The 16,259-nt window shown below is 46.6% G+C and overlaps 4 protein-coding genes across 4 annotated transcripts; 2 read left to right on the top strand and 2 right to left on the bottom strand.

Moving 5' to 3' along the window:
* Positions 1-1,513: 1,513 nt before the first annotated feature.
* On the bottom strand, positions 1,514-2,441 carry EV420DRAFT_1689092 (uncharacterized protein; the record flags this gene model as incomplete). The annotated part of the gene is made up of 2 exons (XM_060479322.1): positions 1,720-2,441; positions 1,514-1,666 (listed from the first exon to the last, which is right to left on the bottom strand). The coding sequence occupies exons 1-2, from the start codon at positions 2,380-2,382 to the stop codon at positions 1,514-1,516; spliced, it is 816 nt and encodes a 271-aa protein (XP_060329892.1). The 5' UTR covers positions 2,383-2,441.
* A 396-nt stretch (positions 2,442-2,837) lies between these two features.
* EV420DRAFT_503167 (uncharacterized protein) lies at positions 2,838-5,104 on the bottom strand. Its single transcript, XM_060482400.1, has 3 exons — positions 4,708-5,104; positions 4,557-4,652; positions 2,838-4,502 (listed from the first exon to the last, which is right to left on the bottom strand). Exons 1-3 carry the CDS (start codon positions 4,822-4,824, stop codon positions 2,898-2,900), a joined length of 1,818 nt encoding a protein of 605 aa, XP_060329891.1. The 5' UTR covers positions 4,825-5,104; the 3' UTR covers positions 2,838-2,897.
* Positions 5,105-7,270: 2,166 nt separating this feature from the next.
* On the top strand, positions 7,271-8,457 carry EV420DRAFT_1549107 (uncharacterized protein; the record flags this gene model as incomplete). The annotated part of the gene is made up of 4 exons (XM_060473409.1): positions 7,271-7,453; positions 7,510-7,774; positions 7,825-8,317; positions 8,375-8,457. Coding segments are annotated over exons 1-3 (923 nt in total), but the record flags the coding sequence as incomplete, so codon positions are not given.
* Positions 8,458-8,754: 297 nt separating this feature from the next.
* Positions 8,755-10,739, top strand: EV420DRAFT_1621076 (uncharacterized protein; the record flags this gene model as incomplete). Its single annotated transcript, XM_060475652.1, has 7 exons — positions 8,755-8,928; positions 8,965-9,111; positions 9,139-9,276; positions 9,298-9,537; positions 9,588-9,740; positions 9,798-9,967; positions 10,013-10,739. 7 exons carry the CDS (start codon positions 8,755-8,757, stop codon positions 10,737-10,739), a joined length of 1,749 nt encoding a protein of 582 aa, XP_060329889.1.
* Between the last annotated feature and the right edge of the window lie 5,520 nt (positions 10,740-16,259).

Below are 16,259 nucleotides of genomic sequence, written 5' to 3'. Positions count from 1 at the left end.
GTATCGTTTCAGGTCGTTCGAGGTCGACTCTCCAAGAGGTGGTCCTTCATACTTACTCCGTCGAAACGAGATGTAAAGCTGATATCTATATTCTTCCTAGCTAAACAACCATGGTGTGTCTTCATGATGAATGCGTACCTCGTCGAAACGAGATGTAAAGTTGATGTTTACATGTTCCTATTTAAACGATCACGGTGCATCTTCATTATGAATGCTTCAACATGTAACTGCCGTCTATCCGTGCCCATCATGTTCAACTGGTGCTGGTACGAGGTAAAGGTCTCGAGAGACCTTTTCGGTCGGTCTTCTCATCCTAATATCTAGCTTATCGGTCGCACGGAAAAGCACGAGCTGAAAGTATGACGTATCTACTACACCAACCGCAAGAGTCGATCGATTGATGGGGTATCATGAAAGAGAGGGTAAGTCCAAGTTTATGCAGCTCGCTGGGTTGATCTATTCAAAGTGTATTGAAGAGAAGTACTATGAATCTCTGAGCACGAGGGCAACTGTCATCTCCCTTCAGCTCCTTTACTCTCGTTTAACGAGGTTCCTAAGAATGAGCCGGACTAAAAATTAAAGGCCAGTTCGTTGCGGGAGCTCGTCACTAGCATGCATGTAGGTATCTTTATTGTTGTATATCGTCTTCAGACTGATCGCTTGTCTAGATAGACATTTGATATTCGCGGATGGATTATGCTCCGAGCAGTGCGTAATATATCTATTGTTCGGCGAATATACATGTTAATTATTCCATTTCTTAGACAACCTGTGCTATATTGACCCGAGGTCTTTTCGTGAAACGGAACGAGCACTTAAACTATGTACCTATCACCGGAATGCCGATGAGAATTACGATGTAGGTAATCTATGAATCCTCAGCTCCAAGATTTTACTTCCAGTTTGTACAGATGTCAGTTCCGCGAATCTAAGAGGAATTGACTCCTCTTCAGCTGCTTTGCAATAAAACCAATTAACAGAACTCTCCTTCCTCAGTCGCATTTGGCAGTCTATGATTTATACGCATGTTCTTTTCGGCGCTTTTTTCAAGTAAGTACCGAAGGTATGTGCATTTTCCTTGATTGTCCGAATGTCCTAATGATAATTCTATCAGTCTAGTCTCTGCCACCACTTCTCCTTCTTCCAGTTTAGATGCGAAGGAATGCCTCGGGCACACAAATGAGAGAAAGCACGTATGACTTAAACTGGGTTAGCCCTTCCTTCCAATGGCCTTTCCGATGAAAGGTAAGTCCTGAATCGTTCTAGTAAGACATCTGGCGCATCCATTTCTAGTAGGCGTAGCATCTCTCCGCCACGATTCGCGCTCTGACACATTTACCGCACAACGATCGTGATATACCCTCTGTTTCGCAGCATCATTTCTAACATATCTGCTAGCGATCGTCTCCAGTATATTAACGGTGCGTGAATTTGCGCCAGGGTGGACAAAACGCCTGCATGTACTATCATACAGAATTTCATACAAGTATTTTTGAATGACACAATTCTGGTCCTATGACAATGTTGGAATCATCTCGCCATCCTCGTCCAGAAAGCTTTCTGTCGTTTCCGTGAACCATTTGGCGGATTTATCCTTCCATATGAACCGGGGGGTCAAGCGTGTTTCGTAACTAATGATATCCAACCCAGATATGCATTCAACAAACTATGACCTACCTCGTCAGTCAAAAACCTGGTCTTAAAGGATGAAAGACCCACCCGATTCCTCACAGCCCAGCGAGCAATTCTCAACCCGGAATCTCCATGCTCTCGCTCGACTGCTCTGAGTGCCTTCTTTATTTTCTCCTTGTACAAATCTGACCAATCACAGTTGACTTCCCCGGTGATGGGACATACATCCTGAACGAGACACCAGTCATACTCGTTAAAGGAAACACAACCGCGAGTTAACGGAGACTCGTTTAACACTCCCTTCAGAATTCCCATCGAAGTACCAATATGCGACTCCGAGTCCCCATCAGAGCTCGACCCCTCTTCGGTTTCATCCTCATCCTGCTCGGAATCGCTCCTCCCTACATCCCAGTCGGAGCTCATGTCTTCCGCTTCAGCGTCTGTATATATGCGGGCAGCGTGTCTTCCGGGTAGATCAGTATATCGTCCCCAGAACCTCATTGTTACAAGCCATTCTAGCACTTCAACAACTTCGTTATTGTGTCTCCCCCTATCGACGTCTTGGGCCCAGGCATGCCGTTCGGCAACGGGAAGACATTCATTGTAAAACCAGGTGGGCGTGGCCGTTTTGATATTCTTCATACGCTGGGCGATAGTCCCGGAGGGGCGAGAATGGATTGATTTCGACTTTGGCATAGTTAGAGGAGATGTAGAGAGATGAAATGTCTTGGAAACGACAATGTGAAACATTGACGTTCGAACGAGGGCTTATATTCCGTAGGTGCTCCACATGGTTATCATCTCTATTTAAAGACTTCAATGTTGATCTTGATATGTGGTTTTGTTCGCAGCCGTTGGTTCATTTTCAAACCAAGATACTCTGATAAGCTTCCTCGTTGTACTGGATTGTTCAAGACACGAAATTGTTGGATGAGTCCGACGTTGTCCTTGCGCTGTACAACTGGATCGAGGACCTTGTCGACGAAACAGTTTCGTGTCATGGATCTGAGTTCTACGATGTCTCCGCATGCGATCGTCTTCTCTTCTAATTCCGATAAACCTTCTTTGTACCTACATGATCCGAAGGGTGCACTTGTTGTTACCTGTCTCTTGCTCATTGGCGTGATCCCAATATGTGATATTTGCCGTGATAGCACTTGTACTACAACCGACATCAAAAGTCCAACAGCTGATAAGTTAAGGGTCCTGGAAATAGATGCTGAATTTATCAAGATCACGAAGTACAGATGTATATACACGTAGATTTACGTTGAACCAAAAAACCTAGCATGAGCCTCCCCATCAACGAGACAATCCTTCCTATCCAACAAAAATTCGACGTTTATCCCTTCATCCTTGATCCGGAACAAATCACGGAATGGTGAATCTTGCGCAACAGGAAGAGGGGGCCGATGTTCAGCCCATGATGTGCCTAGTGATAGCCGCAACGTATCCAGATGTCTATCGCCATGTAATCTCGATAGGATCATGGCGTGAAATGGGACTGCGTCCTCCAGGATACCGCTGGGTGCCGTTTGGATCATCGTCTCTTGAATGTGAAGCTCCTTTAGACAGTTGGCTAACCCTTGTTCGAGAGTCAGCATATGAAAGACGTCTCTTGCCACAGATGCATTGACACAGATGTCAAGCCTTTGGATTGCGGGGGATCGTATGAGAATAGGGACGAGGAGCGCCTCAACAGAGATGGGTATGGAGAAAGTGAGAGTAGTTAAATTGCATTGAGAACGATCTACGAGCCTGATCGGACGAGCGTAATCCACGGATTCGAAAGGACTTGTTAGGATACCCGGCGTTGGCGGCTGGATATTCACTTGGACTTCCAACTGTTGAAGAGCTGGAAGGGTAACGTAGTCAAATGCGACCGGGTTTTTGGTGACATCGCGTGAATTTTCGATGTCAACAACAAGTGATAGTCGCTGTAGAGATGTGTGGGTCATTGGAGGGTAAGGAATTGGTGCCGCATTGGTGAGATTAGGAGGGGGTTTAACGGGTGTTACAGCGAACTCAGTTAGTCGCTCCGCCTGTTGTAACATGGAGAGGAGTTCCGCAGGATCATATGAATGAATGTGGAAGATGCGCAACTCGGTCATGTTTATCGGCACGGATGAAGAGTGAATATGTTCGAGCTTCGCTTCTTTGATGGGTGATGAAGAGAAGAGGTTGTTCACCACTGCATGACTGATCACTGGCTGGGATTCACCCAATAGGCAGAAACGAAGATTCGTCAATCGGGTAGCTGGCGTTGATGCTAGGTTCAGGAGACGGCATAATAAACGATCGGTGATTTCCAGATCCAAAGTTGACCAGCGCCCCGAATGCGATGCTAGACGGGTGAGAACATCCATCTTTACATCTTGGACGTGTCTTCGTATATGCAAGTGCAGGGGTAGGTTGCCGGAAAGAGAGATATAGGTTTCAATGAATAGCAGAGGGCGAAGACTGCAAGATCGGGAAATGTCGATGTTCGTCCATAAAGAGGGATATGAACGGGAAATGCTCCGCCAGGTCGAGCAAACTTCACCGAGAATCCAGGGAGCATCGAAGGGATGGGGAGCATCAGACGACGCAAGGGAGAATATATGAAGTAACGTCTCTCTCGGTAAACGACGGATCGGCGCTAGGAGGGCCTTGCAACCGCCGAGGTCCTTCAGGATTTGTTCGCGCCGGTCACGGATTCGTCCATAAAGGGACTCGATCTGCTGTAGCTCTTGATCAAGGTTGGCTACGTCGGTTAGGATGGAGGCTCGGGAGACGTCAAGTGACGAGAATCCAGATTGTAGTAGCTCGCTCGGATTGACGGAAGGAGTGTAAGGACGTATAGCGCTGAATCCGCATTTCGGGCAGGTATTCTGGAGATATGAACGTGTCAGATGATAGAAGAATGAGAATACACGAATCCGTACCGTGTCCATACTGATAAGGTAGCGGATATTTCCAGAGGGCGTACTAAACCTGCGAGCGGAACTAAGAGTAATCGGAAAGCCTGGCCTGAAATCGTTCTGGAGTGAGGAGTCAGTATTCATATTTAGATGAGCGAATTGACGTTACTCTCACCTTGGTGTAATTTTTTTTCTGAGTCAGATTCGGTGTTGGCAGTCGGAGAGATAGAAATGACCGCCACACGTCAGTCGGAGCCGGCAATGCTTCAACAACACGTGATGAAACTATCATAAAATCGACTTAAGCACCTGGTTGGCCGACGCCTTGTCCAGTAAAACCTCGACACTGAGCCTCTTTTAACACAGAACTTCTCAGTCGTTCCCTCCTGAATCTAGTAAGTTCAAGAGTCAGATTTTCAAGGGTTTCCTTTGCTGCTGTACATCCCTAGGGGGCTGCAACTCTCGAGTGGCATCTTGAAAAACAGTGCACTGATTGGAGTTTTTTGCCCGGACCCGGCAATATCATTGGTGTATAGTAGTGTCTACCACTGGATAGTAGTAGGCACTGGTAGATGTTGTCGTATGACGTATTCTAATTTCATATAAGGTACATCACTGATCGTGATTAGATAATGCTAGAATTTCATCTTTTTCTGGTACCTCACCCTGATCGACTATCGCACTGGATTTCACTGTCGTATACTATGTGCTACTATGTGTCGGTGTCGCGTCAGTTGTATCGGCCCGTCCGTCGGGATTATATTCTCCCGCTAATTTCCATTGCCTTCCACAATATTCTATGGTACCCCGCTGTGCCTGGTTTTTGGCAGCCCATCCGATTGAACCTCTGCGCCAAGTCAGTCGTATCAAATACCTGATTCCCCTGTTATCCCTCCAAGATCATGGAACCTCTGTCATTTAAAGGCAAGCTGTCGACAAACTGCAAGAAGCATAGCTTCCTTTGGCCGCTTTCTTGCCAACTTGGCCTTCGGAACCGCGCTGAGGACCAGACGAAGTTCACCAATAAGAATCTCGTTGCTGATATCATTGCTCATTTTCGACAGAACCCTGCACTTTTGGGGGATGTCCTCTACGAGAAACTACGCATCCCAGGGATGGACTCGATAGCTCAAGCGGTAGTCTGGCCGGGGTCCGGTTCGGTCCAGGTTCAGGCATATTTGCCTGAACCTCGAACCTGGACCTCGAGGTTCACCTGCCGCCCCCCCGAACCTCGAACCCGAACCTGAGGTGCAGGTCCAAAAGGTTCGGTCCAGGTTCGGTCCGGGTTCGAACCGGGTTCAGCAAAAAAAATTTATTACGTGCTGTAGACTGTGATATTCATACATGTGATACATGATTACTCTATGACCAAGTTTCCATCATCAAAGCATGGCCCGATTTCCATCTGTGCTTCGTTCTGTGCACTGATACGTCCATCCCAATAAGCTTCCTTCATGGTGCCGAACTTCTCTGCATCAAAATTGCGACAGCGAGGGTCAGAGTCTGTGCGACCTGCATATGAAAACATGCATTCTGAAGGCACAGAAGATCCTGGAATGGCAAAATAAATCTCAGTACTATGTATTAGATAGCAATCAGCAATTTAGCACGATATAACTTCTGAAAGCTTGACCTGAACTTTACCTGAATTTTTCGAGGTTCACGAGGTTCGGACCAGGTCCGAACCGGGTTCAGAATTTTCAAACAGGTCGAACCTCGAACCTGGACCCAGGTGGCTGTGCTGGACCTGAACCTGAACCGGACCTGGACCTGCAGGTTCGGTTCGGGTTCGGACCGGGTCCACACGGTCCTGAACCGGACCGCGGCCAGACTATCAAGCGGGCGACGTTGGGGAACCAAATCCAGCTAATGAGGCCAGCGCTGTTAATAGGGGTTCAAAGCGAGGCGAGGCAGGTTCAAGGTGCGAGTTTTATTTTATATAGGAGCGTTTTTCTGACTGGCTCTGCCAGTAACGCTCAAGGTACCAAAAAGACGAAGAAAAGCTCCGACAAGGACATAGAGGACGATTTGGCGGAGGAGGAAGAAAAAGGGTCCACGGCCACAGGGTGCGTTCACTGTAATTCAATCTCATCTCTGGCGTTTATCCTCCGCATTTTCAGAGTACTCAAAACGCTCCTTTTGTCAAAAATGCCAGTCGCACCCCCGGCAAGCCATGTTCGCCTAGGAAATACGACGACCAAGGGTGCTGAAGGGAAAGGTAAGTCGTATTTGACTTATAGCGAGACAAGAGATTATTAATTTACTGCGGCAGGTAAAGCTACAGTTGACGACTCCAGCTCCACATCCAGTCGAGCATCGTCGGTTAGCAAAGCAGAGCAGGATAGAGACTTAGAGATCTCCGACAATAGGACTGTCGGGGCCAATCAAGCGGTGGAGAACTCTGGGTCATACACTATCATGAAGACCATCCGAGAACCATACTGTACGTATTTCAAGGCTTTGTAAACCGTGTCCACACTTACAGTTCCATTTAGTGTCTGTTAACCTTGTTCCGGTCGACAGGAATGCGAATAAACTGCAAGAATCAGCATATGAGGTTGGCTTGTCGACGGAGAAGGTGAAAATATATTCACGTTCCAAGCCAGGCCAGGGTGGTCGACGATTCGCGGTGAAGTATTCAGAGATTCTTCCAGAGTTGGTTGCCACGTCTTCTCCAACAAAAGGTTCGTTTCACTGCCCTCTCGTTTTTCTCAATGGACTGACTTCATTGGTCAGAGCGAGGTGGTCGATTTATGAGACCAGGAATTGCGCAGCCAGATAGGTTGATGTACCTTGGACCCGTCGAAAGCTTTCAGAGCATGAATCCCCCACCAATTGTTCCACGCGCTGACTTTTGTGATGTGACAAAGCTTGGGGATGACGTGTGGGTTGCGGATATCTTTCAGGAGATAGACAACAAGGTGAGTTGACGGTTTTGTCTCACTTTTGTGGTAGAATGCGCTCACCATCATGATAGAGTTCCTCTACAAAGGTCAAAAACACTCTCCAGGCCGAGAACAAGCAAGACGCAGAGAAATCTGGCATCGACGAGGACGTTGTGAAATATATTCAAAACGACATCATGCAGCTTCCCACCGGATCGGAGGAGCACAGAATATTTACCTCACGGGCTGAGACAGCTCGTGCGGCGCTTATACGCTACAAGAGGTTTGAGGAGAACCTGGCAAAGCTTCCTGATGCTTGGAGCGCCGGAAAGGAGGGAAGTTTCAAGATTTCTAAAGGTATGCTGCATTCATGTACGTTTATTCAATTAATCTTAGACACAACTTAGATGATCCCCGATTCCCCGGCGTCACATTCACCGAAGGTGATTTACACCAGATATTTCACTTCAAGCCCGCCAACCACGGCAAGAACAAGAGACGATTCGGCAAACGCACCCATGAGCGCCATCCCGAAACCATTGGTGCCTGGTTCAAGGATCCAGACGGCGCTATGAACGATATATACGGCACTATGAAGTTATCAGAATTTGATGCTGAACTTCAACAGCTTGACGTAGCGAAGGACGCCGAAGTAGACAAGAAGAAGAGAGAGAGAAAGAGACTCTTTAAGGTGGAGAGGTCGGATCACTCGGGTGAGGAGAGTAAGAGCAGTCATCGAAGAGGCAAGGGTTCGTCGAAGGGCAAGCAGAAGCGGGCGAAGGCTAGTCCATCGGGTTCTTCGTCGGAAGAATCTTCTTCCGAGGAAGAGAAGCGCCCAAGGAAGAAAACCAAGCACGCTAAGGTTTCCTCCTCCAAGGCTTCGACGTCGAAGGCTAGTTGGTATGTGGACCTTGATTCTGATGATCTAGATGGTGATGAATCAATTTTTCATTGCAGAGATGATGATGCCTAGTTATTACATAGAGCGTAGTTATAACTAAATACATAGGTACCTGAGCGTAAATGAAATTCATCTTCCTATCTTGACCTTGAACCACATTGTGCATAGTATGCCCGGATCTGCCCAGAGCCTCGTTAATGCTCTATGCGTCTATTTCCCTCCAGGACTATCTATTGAAAATGTTGTGCTAGTGCTGGGCACATTCTTATCACTGTACCCTCTCGTGCGACTTCATAATAACCAGCGCCGTGATCTGAATCAGCGGCAATGGACAGCATGGATGACTGGATTGATTGCCATCCTTGCAAAAGCTTTCGACCCTCATGATATGGAGGGATGGATTGATGAAGAAGAAAAGTTTGTCCTTGCTCAAAACATGGCCAACGACGCAGATATCCTCTATGAATTCCTTGGTGTTGACATGACAAAGCCGCTTTCAGAGATCTTCTCTCAGCCTTCTCCCATCCTCATGACTGATCTACTGCGCTGTATTGTATGTCCCCATGGTACAGAATACACAACCCTACGCCGCAGAGAAGACATTCAAACAGTGTCTCTTCTCACTGCAAACTGAACCTGGACACAGGCATACCTTGCTGTCGCTGAATGCAAGGTCTGCCGCACACGGTATTATCCCGATCGCTACGTATACAAGGGGCCTACCCCAGGAAATCATCTTCAGAGGCTTCGCTGTGATACACAGTACCTTCGCATCTCGAAGCATGGAGTCTGGGTTGATAGATCTATCGCACTTGATCAGGAGGAGGTGATACTAAGCTTCCACTGCAGTTGGTCAAGTTTTTCAGACTGGACCAATAGGAGGATAAAGACCGGACGCAGTCTAACTTTCCGGCAATCGCAGCGCCTGTTCATCGAGCACTTCTCACGACATCTTCTGGTTGCGCATGGAATAAACGAGACATTCTCTTGTGCTGCCAATTCAAAGACCGATGTTCTGGTGTCAGCAGTGAGAGAAGAGATAGGGAGAGATGGTGGGATCGTTCCTGGTGCCATGGAACATGCGTGTATGGACTGCACCCACAAGAAGCGCTATCGGCAGGATTTGATTGACGAGGGAGCCGATTTTGGAGAGGAAGTTGGCTTGATTGCAGGTGAAGATGATGTTGAAGGACTTGAGGGCTCTAGCGAAGAGATCAACGTATGTTTATTCTGATCAAGATTTTGATTTCCATCTAATGATGCATGTAGAATACAGAGCCAGATCTGGAAAACGGTGACTCGGAAATTGACACTGTGGATCAACTTTATGCGCAAGTGCTTGCAGAGAATGAGTTGGCACCAGAAGGACCACGGGGATACTCACGTTTGGCTGTGATAGATGGCAAAACCATGCGTCACCGAGTATGTTGTAACCCAACCAATATGCATGAAGATTAATGTCTGACAGTTTTTATTTAGATTTGCGCAGTGCCAGGCTGTACGGGAGCCTTAACAAACTACAAGAAAGGGAGATTCTGTCGGGATCATGCTCTTGAAGGGCTTGATGATATTTGTGGAATTGTCTCCTGTGGACGGCCTGTATCACCCCTTGGTTCGCTAACTTGCGACAATCCTTCTCACCACACATGGTATGAGAAATACTGCAAATGATTCAAGCGCATGACATTCCCCAGGGTGCAGAGAGTCATACGAGCACAGCAGGCTCGTGCTATAGATTCCCTAATAGACTCATCGATGACTCCTGCGACCACTGGCAATGTCCCATTCCGAGTTGAGCTTCCAGAGCTCGAAGGTTTGGCTGGGAACAAGATTGTTCACACATTCCGAGCCAGAACCACATATTGTCTTCAGACAGTTCAATGGGCTTGCGGTACACCGATTGGATGGGGAAAGTGTTTTACAGCAGAAAGTCCTTCACAAGTCCTCACAATCATCGACAATATCTGGAAAGACCATTCACAGTACAAGCCGAACTTCATCGCTTACAATTCTTCTTGCAAGCTTCTCCGCCACATTGTCACACAGAATCCCTCGAATCCATGGATATCTTCAACCAAATTCATTGTGGATGCTTGGCATTACATTGGCCATAAGGCTACTGATTCACTTTGCTGGTTATGGTGTAATCCTGTGCCAAGGAATGGTGCTCAGCCAGACTTGGTGCTGGTTGAAAATGACAATGATGGACATCCTCATTTGACTCGTGCATTCAATACAGAAACGGCAGAACAGTTCAACGCCTGGTTAAATGGATTCGAGGCACAGCTGTGTCAGATGTCTAATGTGAACTATGACTTCTTTATTCATGCTCTGATGTTGCTATATAAGGAGGATATTGGTCGGAGAATAGAGAAGAAAGAAAGAGAATTGGATGAGCAGTTCTGGGAGGATGTTCTGTAGATGTAGAAGATCTCCCAAACTGAATATGACCATGTAATACAGCAACAGGCAACTGCTGTGTTCAGAACTCATTTGGATAATATAAGGGCTTATATACTGGATATCTACCAAGTTATTGAATACATATGAAGACATAGATAAGTATTTCATCATAAAATATTAATGAAGTGTTCAGTTATAGGCAGAAGGCCTGAAGAAACTTGCGGAAGTTATCAGCACAGCCATACATTTGCGGGGATCATGCATGACTACTTCTATATGTATAGAGACTATCTCAGTGTGTTCTTTATACTATTTCAGTACTCAAGAAATTGTTTACCAAGTATGGGAGTATAAATTATATCCTACAGGCTGCATGTATAGATTTACACTGTATCCATATGGGACAGGGACAGTACCCCACAGGAGGATATAGTATTCTCTAATAGTTTACAGTGAGTTTGTGCTTATCATGAGTGTGAATGTATACTGTATGACAGGAGTTAACACGAGATTTCTGGTGAATGATACTGGATATTCACTATTCACCACTGTAGACTATCATATCCCACTATAGAGGAGTGTTATTTCTCAGTATTATCTTTGTGAATTACAGTGATGTACAGTAGAAATCCCTGGTATACAGTAGAATAATAGTAGAAATATCACATATTCAATAGTGGATGACAGTGTAAGATAGTAGCTTGTGCGGAGGAAACAGATGAGTATTCCACTATACAACACTGTATTCTGCAATATTTCTACTATGCAATGGTGTTATATTGTGTATGTATGTCATATTTTCCCCTCAAAAAACTTCGCTCTGAGAAGGAATGTTTGATATAATTGTATCATAGATTACAGCGTTAGATAGTAGATCAAAACATCTGACAATAATGTATGACACTGGAAAGTAGTGGACAGGGCACCTTTGCACAGTGCGGGCTAAATACTGACTGATTGACAGTCGTAGAAGTCGTGCCGACATAAGCCGATATTAGCCGATATCGGGGAAGTCCGATTCTGTTGTTGGTCTTTGTTGATTCTAGCCGCCCATTCTGTGTCTCCCTCCTACCACCACGACCACCTACCCTGCTTGGTTACTTCGCGATTCTCCTTGCCTGACCTGATTCCAGCCAATAACGAGGTCTTTGATGAGCTTTCCTCAAGGCATTCGGAACAGGTACTCTGACCGTTGGGATGAACCGTTAAGCGGCCGTATCAATACGAGGTGTCAGGCAGTATTTTGGTCATTTTATCCTCGATAGCTGGGTTGTATGGTGCCTTGAATCCCTTTACAACACAAGTGAAGCTGATCTCATTAAATAGGGAAATTCATTACCGGCCACATCCATGATCATCGCATCTCGGTTCCCGTTCAGCGCTTCTGCAAGCACAGTTGTGACTTCAAGGCTGCAGCTCAGCATAGGGACGCGCCTACGAGTCCTTTCCCAGCGTGTGTAACGCAAGGAATATGCCCATTGTGGACAAGCTTTTATTGCCGTTCCCCCTGCCATCTTGGCTTAATCCTTCACGAAGGTATCCGGCGTCCATCACTTTTATTGCTCTTATGTGCATTCTCAGAAGGTTATGCATCTGGTTTGACCACCTTTGAGGCTTGCGGCAGCAAGATATATCGACACCGGAAGGAGCGTGGCCGGGCGCTCCAGGTCGACTACCTAAATCACGTCATTGCGGCCTTCGGTAACCGTTTGAAGATCAGAACTTTTATGTGGCGTCAGTGGACGAAGGTGCGCACTCCTCTGTTCACTATCGTGTATTGCCTAAATTCTCTGCAGATTTTGCGGCACCTGCAGGTGGAACACGAGGCAGGCGTCGTCCTAATGTTACGAAGTGCAGGGACTCTGCTTGTTGGTGGGAACGATGCTGTGAATTCAAGGCAAACTTCAATACTTAGATATTCTGGATATTCTAGTCTCCGAACGTCGGCCCTCCTTGCCAGACATGACCTGGCCCTTCGCTGTCTTTCATGTACTTATCGACTAATCGATTGCGTTTCTGCCTTTCACCCATTTGATCAGACTGATGAAGCTCACTGCCTTGACAATACACCCTGACTTTTGATCCGCATTCATCTATCCACCGAGCCTCCTTCACTTATCGCCCTCCTCCTACACCTCAGGCGTTCCTGGTTACCTGAGCTTCCCAGATCCCCAACTTTGTGAACCCGCATTGAGTCATCCAACTTGACGGACAGACGATCTTGGTACGGCCTATTGCGAACTTATACAGGTTATGCCTGGTGCCCTTTTATTTTTATGTCTTTTCGTAGCATATCCTGATCCTTCTCAGAATACATCAATCATTGTTCAACGAACGAAGGATCCAATTTCTTTACGCCGACGATAGTACTATCCTACCGCCAACGAGTCCGATAGTATTCTCCACAGAAGTCCTACGGTACTTGCACGTGCTGACTCTATCGAAGCCTCTACCATATTCCGTGCAACTGTCTTCCGTTTATTCCAGCTTCATGCATCTACCCTCTGTTCTCACGTCAGCACCGTCCGATCCTGTATATATGCTAGCAGGCCTGTCGAACCCGACAATGTTGGAGCAGTAACCCACGACACAAGCTCATCCTGTATCGATTTAGACCGTATGCACAGATACAGCCACAATCCAGCCTTTCCCGTCATTTATGTGTGGTTTTGGTACGAGGTAATGGTTTCGAGAAATCCTTTTTGTACTTATCCTAATCTTTAGGTTACCGGTGATACGACAAAACAGATACCGCGGGAGATGATCAATTGAGATTGATGGTATTTCGTGATGGACAGAGTGAGTCCGAACTTACGCTGCTCGCTGCGGTGGAAAAGTAAAGTCAGTGTCATTGCAGGCGGTCGTCACCAGGATGTATGTACGCACCTTCATTGCTGCATACCGTCCTCTGACTGACCACTGGTCTAGATCAACTTCTGATGTTCGTCCCGGGAATATGCTGCAAAGCGTGTGCGATATGACACAAACAGACGTGCTAATGATTCCAATCCTCAGAAACCACATGTTATATCGACTCGAGGTCTGGTTATGAAACTGACCAAAGCGCTAAAACTACCTACGTACGACTGGAACGCCGACTGGAACTAAAATGTAAGTAATCCGTGAATCCTCTGCTACAGGCATTCATCTAATTCGTACAGATGTGAGCTGCACGAATCTATAAGGAATCGACTCATCATCAACTCCTCTACAGTATGACTCAGAAGTACGTTTCTGCTTACCAAATAGCGCAGGATCCTGAGACGAGTCAAGTACCCCGGTCCACGACGGGAACTCAGTATCACTGATGAAGCGCCTGTACTATTCGCGGGCTCTGAACTATAGATTTCTTTTCGAGGTTGTAACGGAGGCTGTTCTTGCAGTCCTGCTCCATATCTCGCCGCTGATGCCTATGTATATGTAAGGTCAAGGAATCCCTGGGGATAAACCAGGATTTTGTGATCAAGTTATATGCGGGCTAGTGGTTTTCGTGCCTGGTAGGTTGGGGATATCGGTGGACTTGTCCGTGAAGTACCGAGCCTTCTGAGACCTGCGAATTCCTGCGGTTCACGGCCAGTATTGTTTTTTTTTTTTCTTTTTCTGAAACGGTAACCAGTTGCTGTAACTGCATATACATTATCTGTTGCAGATCTGAGACTGATTTGTATCCAAGACGACTGGATTCTACGCGTCTTAGAATCACATGAAGCTTCGACTGTACATGGTTTCAACCTGTGCTCTTCTTTCGGCGCCATCCTTTTGCCTGAGTACCAAAAATATACGCATTTTTTTTTTCAATTGTCCAGACGCCCAGGTACCAGTTCTATGGGTCTATACTACCTTTCTTCTCCGCCTCACTCAGAGATCCGTTGATCCTCCCATCTTTCCCTGCGAATCCAGTACCTCTATGAAGGTTCTTATCCCCCTTCGGCGTGCTAACGTAACACGTTGTCTCAGGTTTCCTTCTCTATCAGCTCACTAATCGATTTGATAGAATGATGATATGAACTACACGACATATGATTCGACTGGTCAATTCAGTCACAAGCTACAGTAAACGAGCATTAAGCGTCACTTTCATTCCACTGGCATATGTTAGCTTAGCGTTTTCCAGCATACATTGATCTGTGTAAGAGATCCAGTTCTTCCATTAAAACGCAGAATCTTAACGTTGCAGGCTGGTTCACCGGAACGTGGATTTCAGAAGGACAAAACGGCATCGAGAGTCAAAAGCGACCCTTCAAGAGCCACATGTGCTGCCAAGGATAAAGGATCCCGCGACGTGGAAGGGCAGCAATATTTCCATATCAAGAATGATCCAGGAACAGTAGGGTTACGGTACCCGTATAAATCGTCTCGTAATTCCGTAAATACGGGTGCAGTGCATATCCCTAGTCAATACTTTAAGCAAGCTCGCGTTCCCTCGTAGGTTGGTTATCCTTACGAAGCCTAGGACTCGAGGCTGTACGCGTGTTTCTCTGCGAAGATAGTACTCGGATGTGATATTCAAATACAGGAATTAGGACAAGGAACGGAATTGTCGATGTAAAAATAGCATCGAGCACATATATATAGCGAGTCCGCAGCATGATTCGTCTTGTTTCAATCTCACGGATTGAAGCATAAAAAAGGTTAATGATGAAACATTTTCAGGGCAACTATGTTTGGCTTTTTGTACACTTGGAGCTTGGAGGCTTACAAGATCATGGGCCGATAGCCTGAGGCTATAGGTTGGAATGATGCGATCACCCTTGGCATGTGGAAGAAGTATTCACAGGTTCCGTGGTATGAAACTAGCATTGAGCCCCACATCCGATATCTGTATGTGTTCACTTGGGGATATCTTATGGCGTCTATCTTTCTTTGGCGCAACTGATAGCAACGCAATGGTCTGAGCGTGCACAGTTGTTCCACCTTACTTCTTACAACGAGGACAGCAAGACTTAAACTTGTTGACACAACTGTATCTTGCTACGTCAACATACTCCGGCAATGCCTGGATTGATTCACTCTTGTATGTCTGGTTTTATTGCTTTCAATGTTTCATATCCTCACGCTGTCATGCCTAAGTAGCTCGCGGACAATGGAACGGAAAGTGGCACAGGACCGACCGCTGTGCTCTAGACGACGGAACGCGGCAGGTAAGCATGCAATAGCATGCGCGGAAGGTCATGGAATAATGCTTTATAGAAACACGATAGTCTCCCCGAGATCACTATCTCTGCCTACGATGGGACCGGCCGAACAGAAAGCATTCCAGTGCTGAAGCAACGGACCTACACTGGGAGGATATTACCATCCGCTATCGCTAACACTCCCTGTGCCGACCTAGGTGTAGATGGGATGTTGGAGAAGCTCAACGTCCCGGTCTGCACTCCGGACAGCCACCTATATAAGGTGTGCACAGACTTCGTCACAGAAAATTGCGACCTTGGTACTGCCTACGCTCATTTGCGCCCTCATCTGTATGACTTCGACACTGTCAGACATATCTCTTATATTACGAAATCACGAGAGGACGACGAGATGCGACGAACT

This window comes from Desarmillaria tabescens, assembly GCF_030435595.1.
Source record: "Desarmillaria tabescens strain CCBAS 213 chromosome Unknown EV420scaffold_21, whole genome shotgun sequence".
NCBI classification, from domain to species: Eukaryota; Fungi; Basidiomycota; class Agaricomycetes; order Agaricales; family Physalacriaceae; genus Desarmillaria; species Desarmillaria tabescens.
This window is presented reverse-complemented; position numbering and strand designations above follow the sequence as displayed.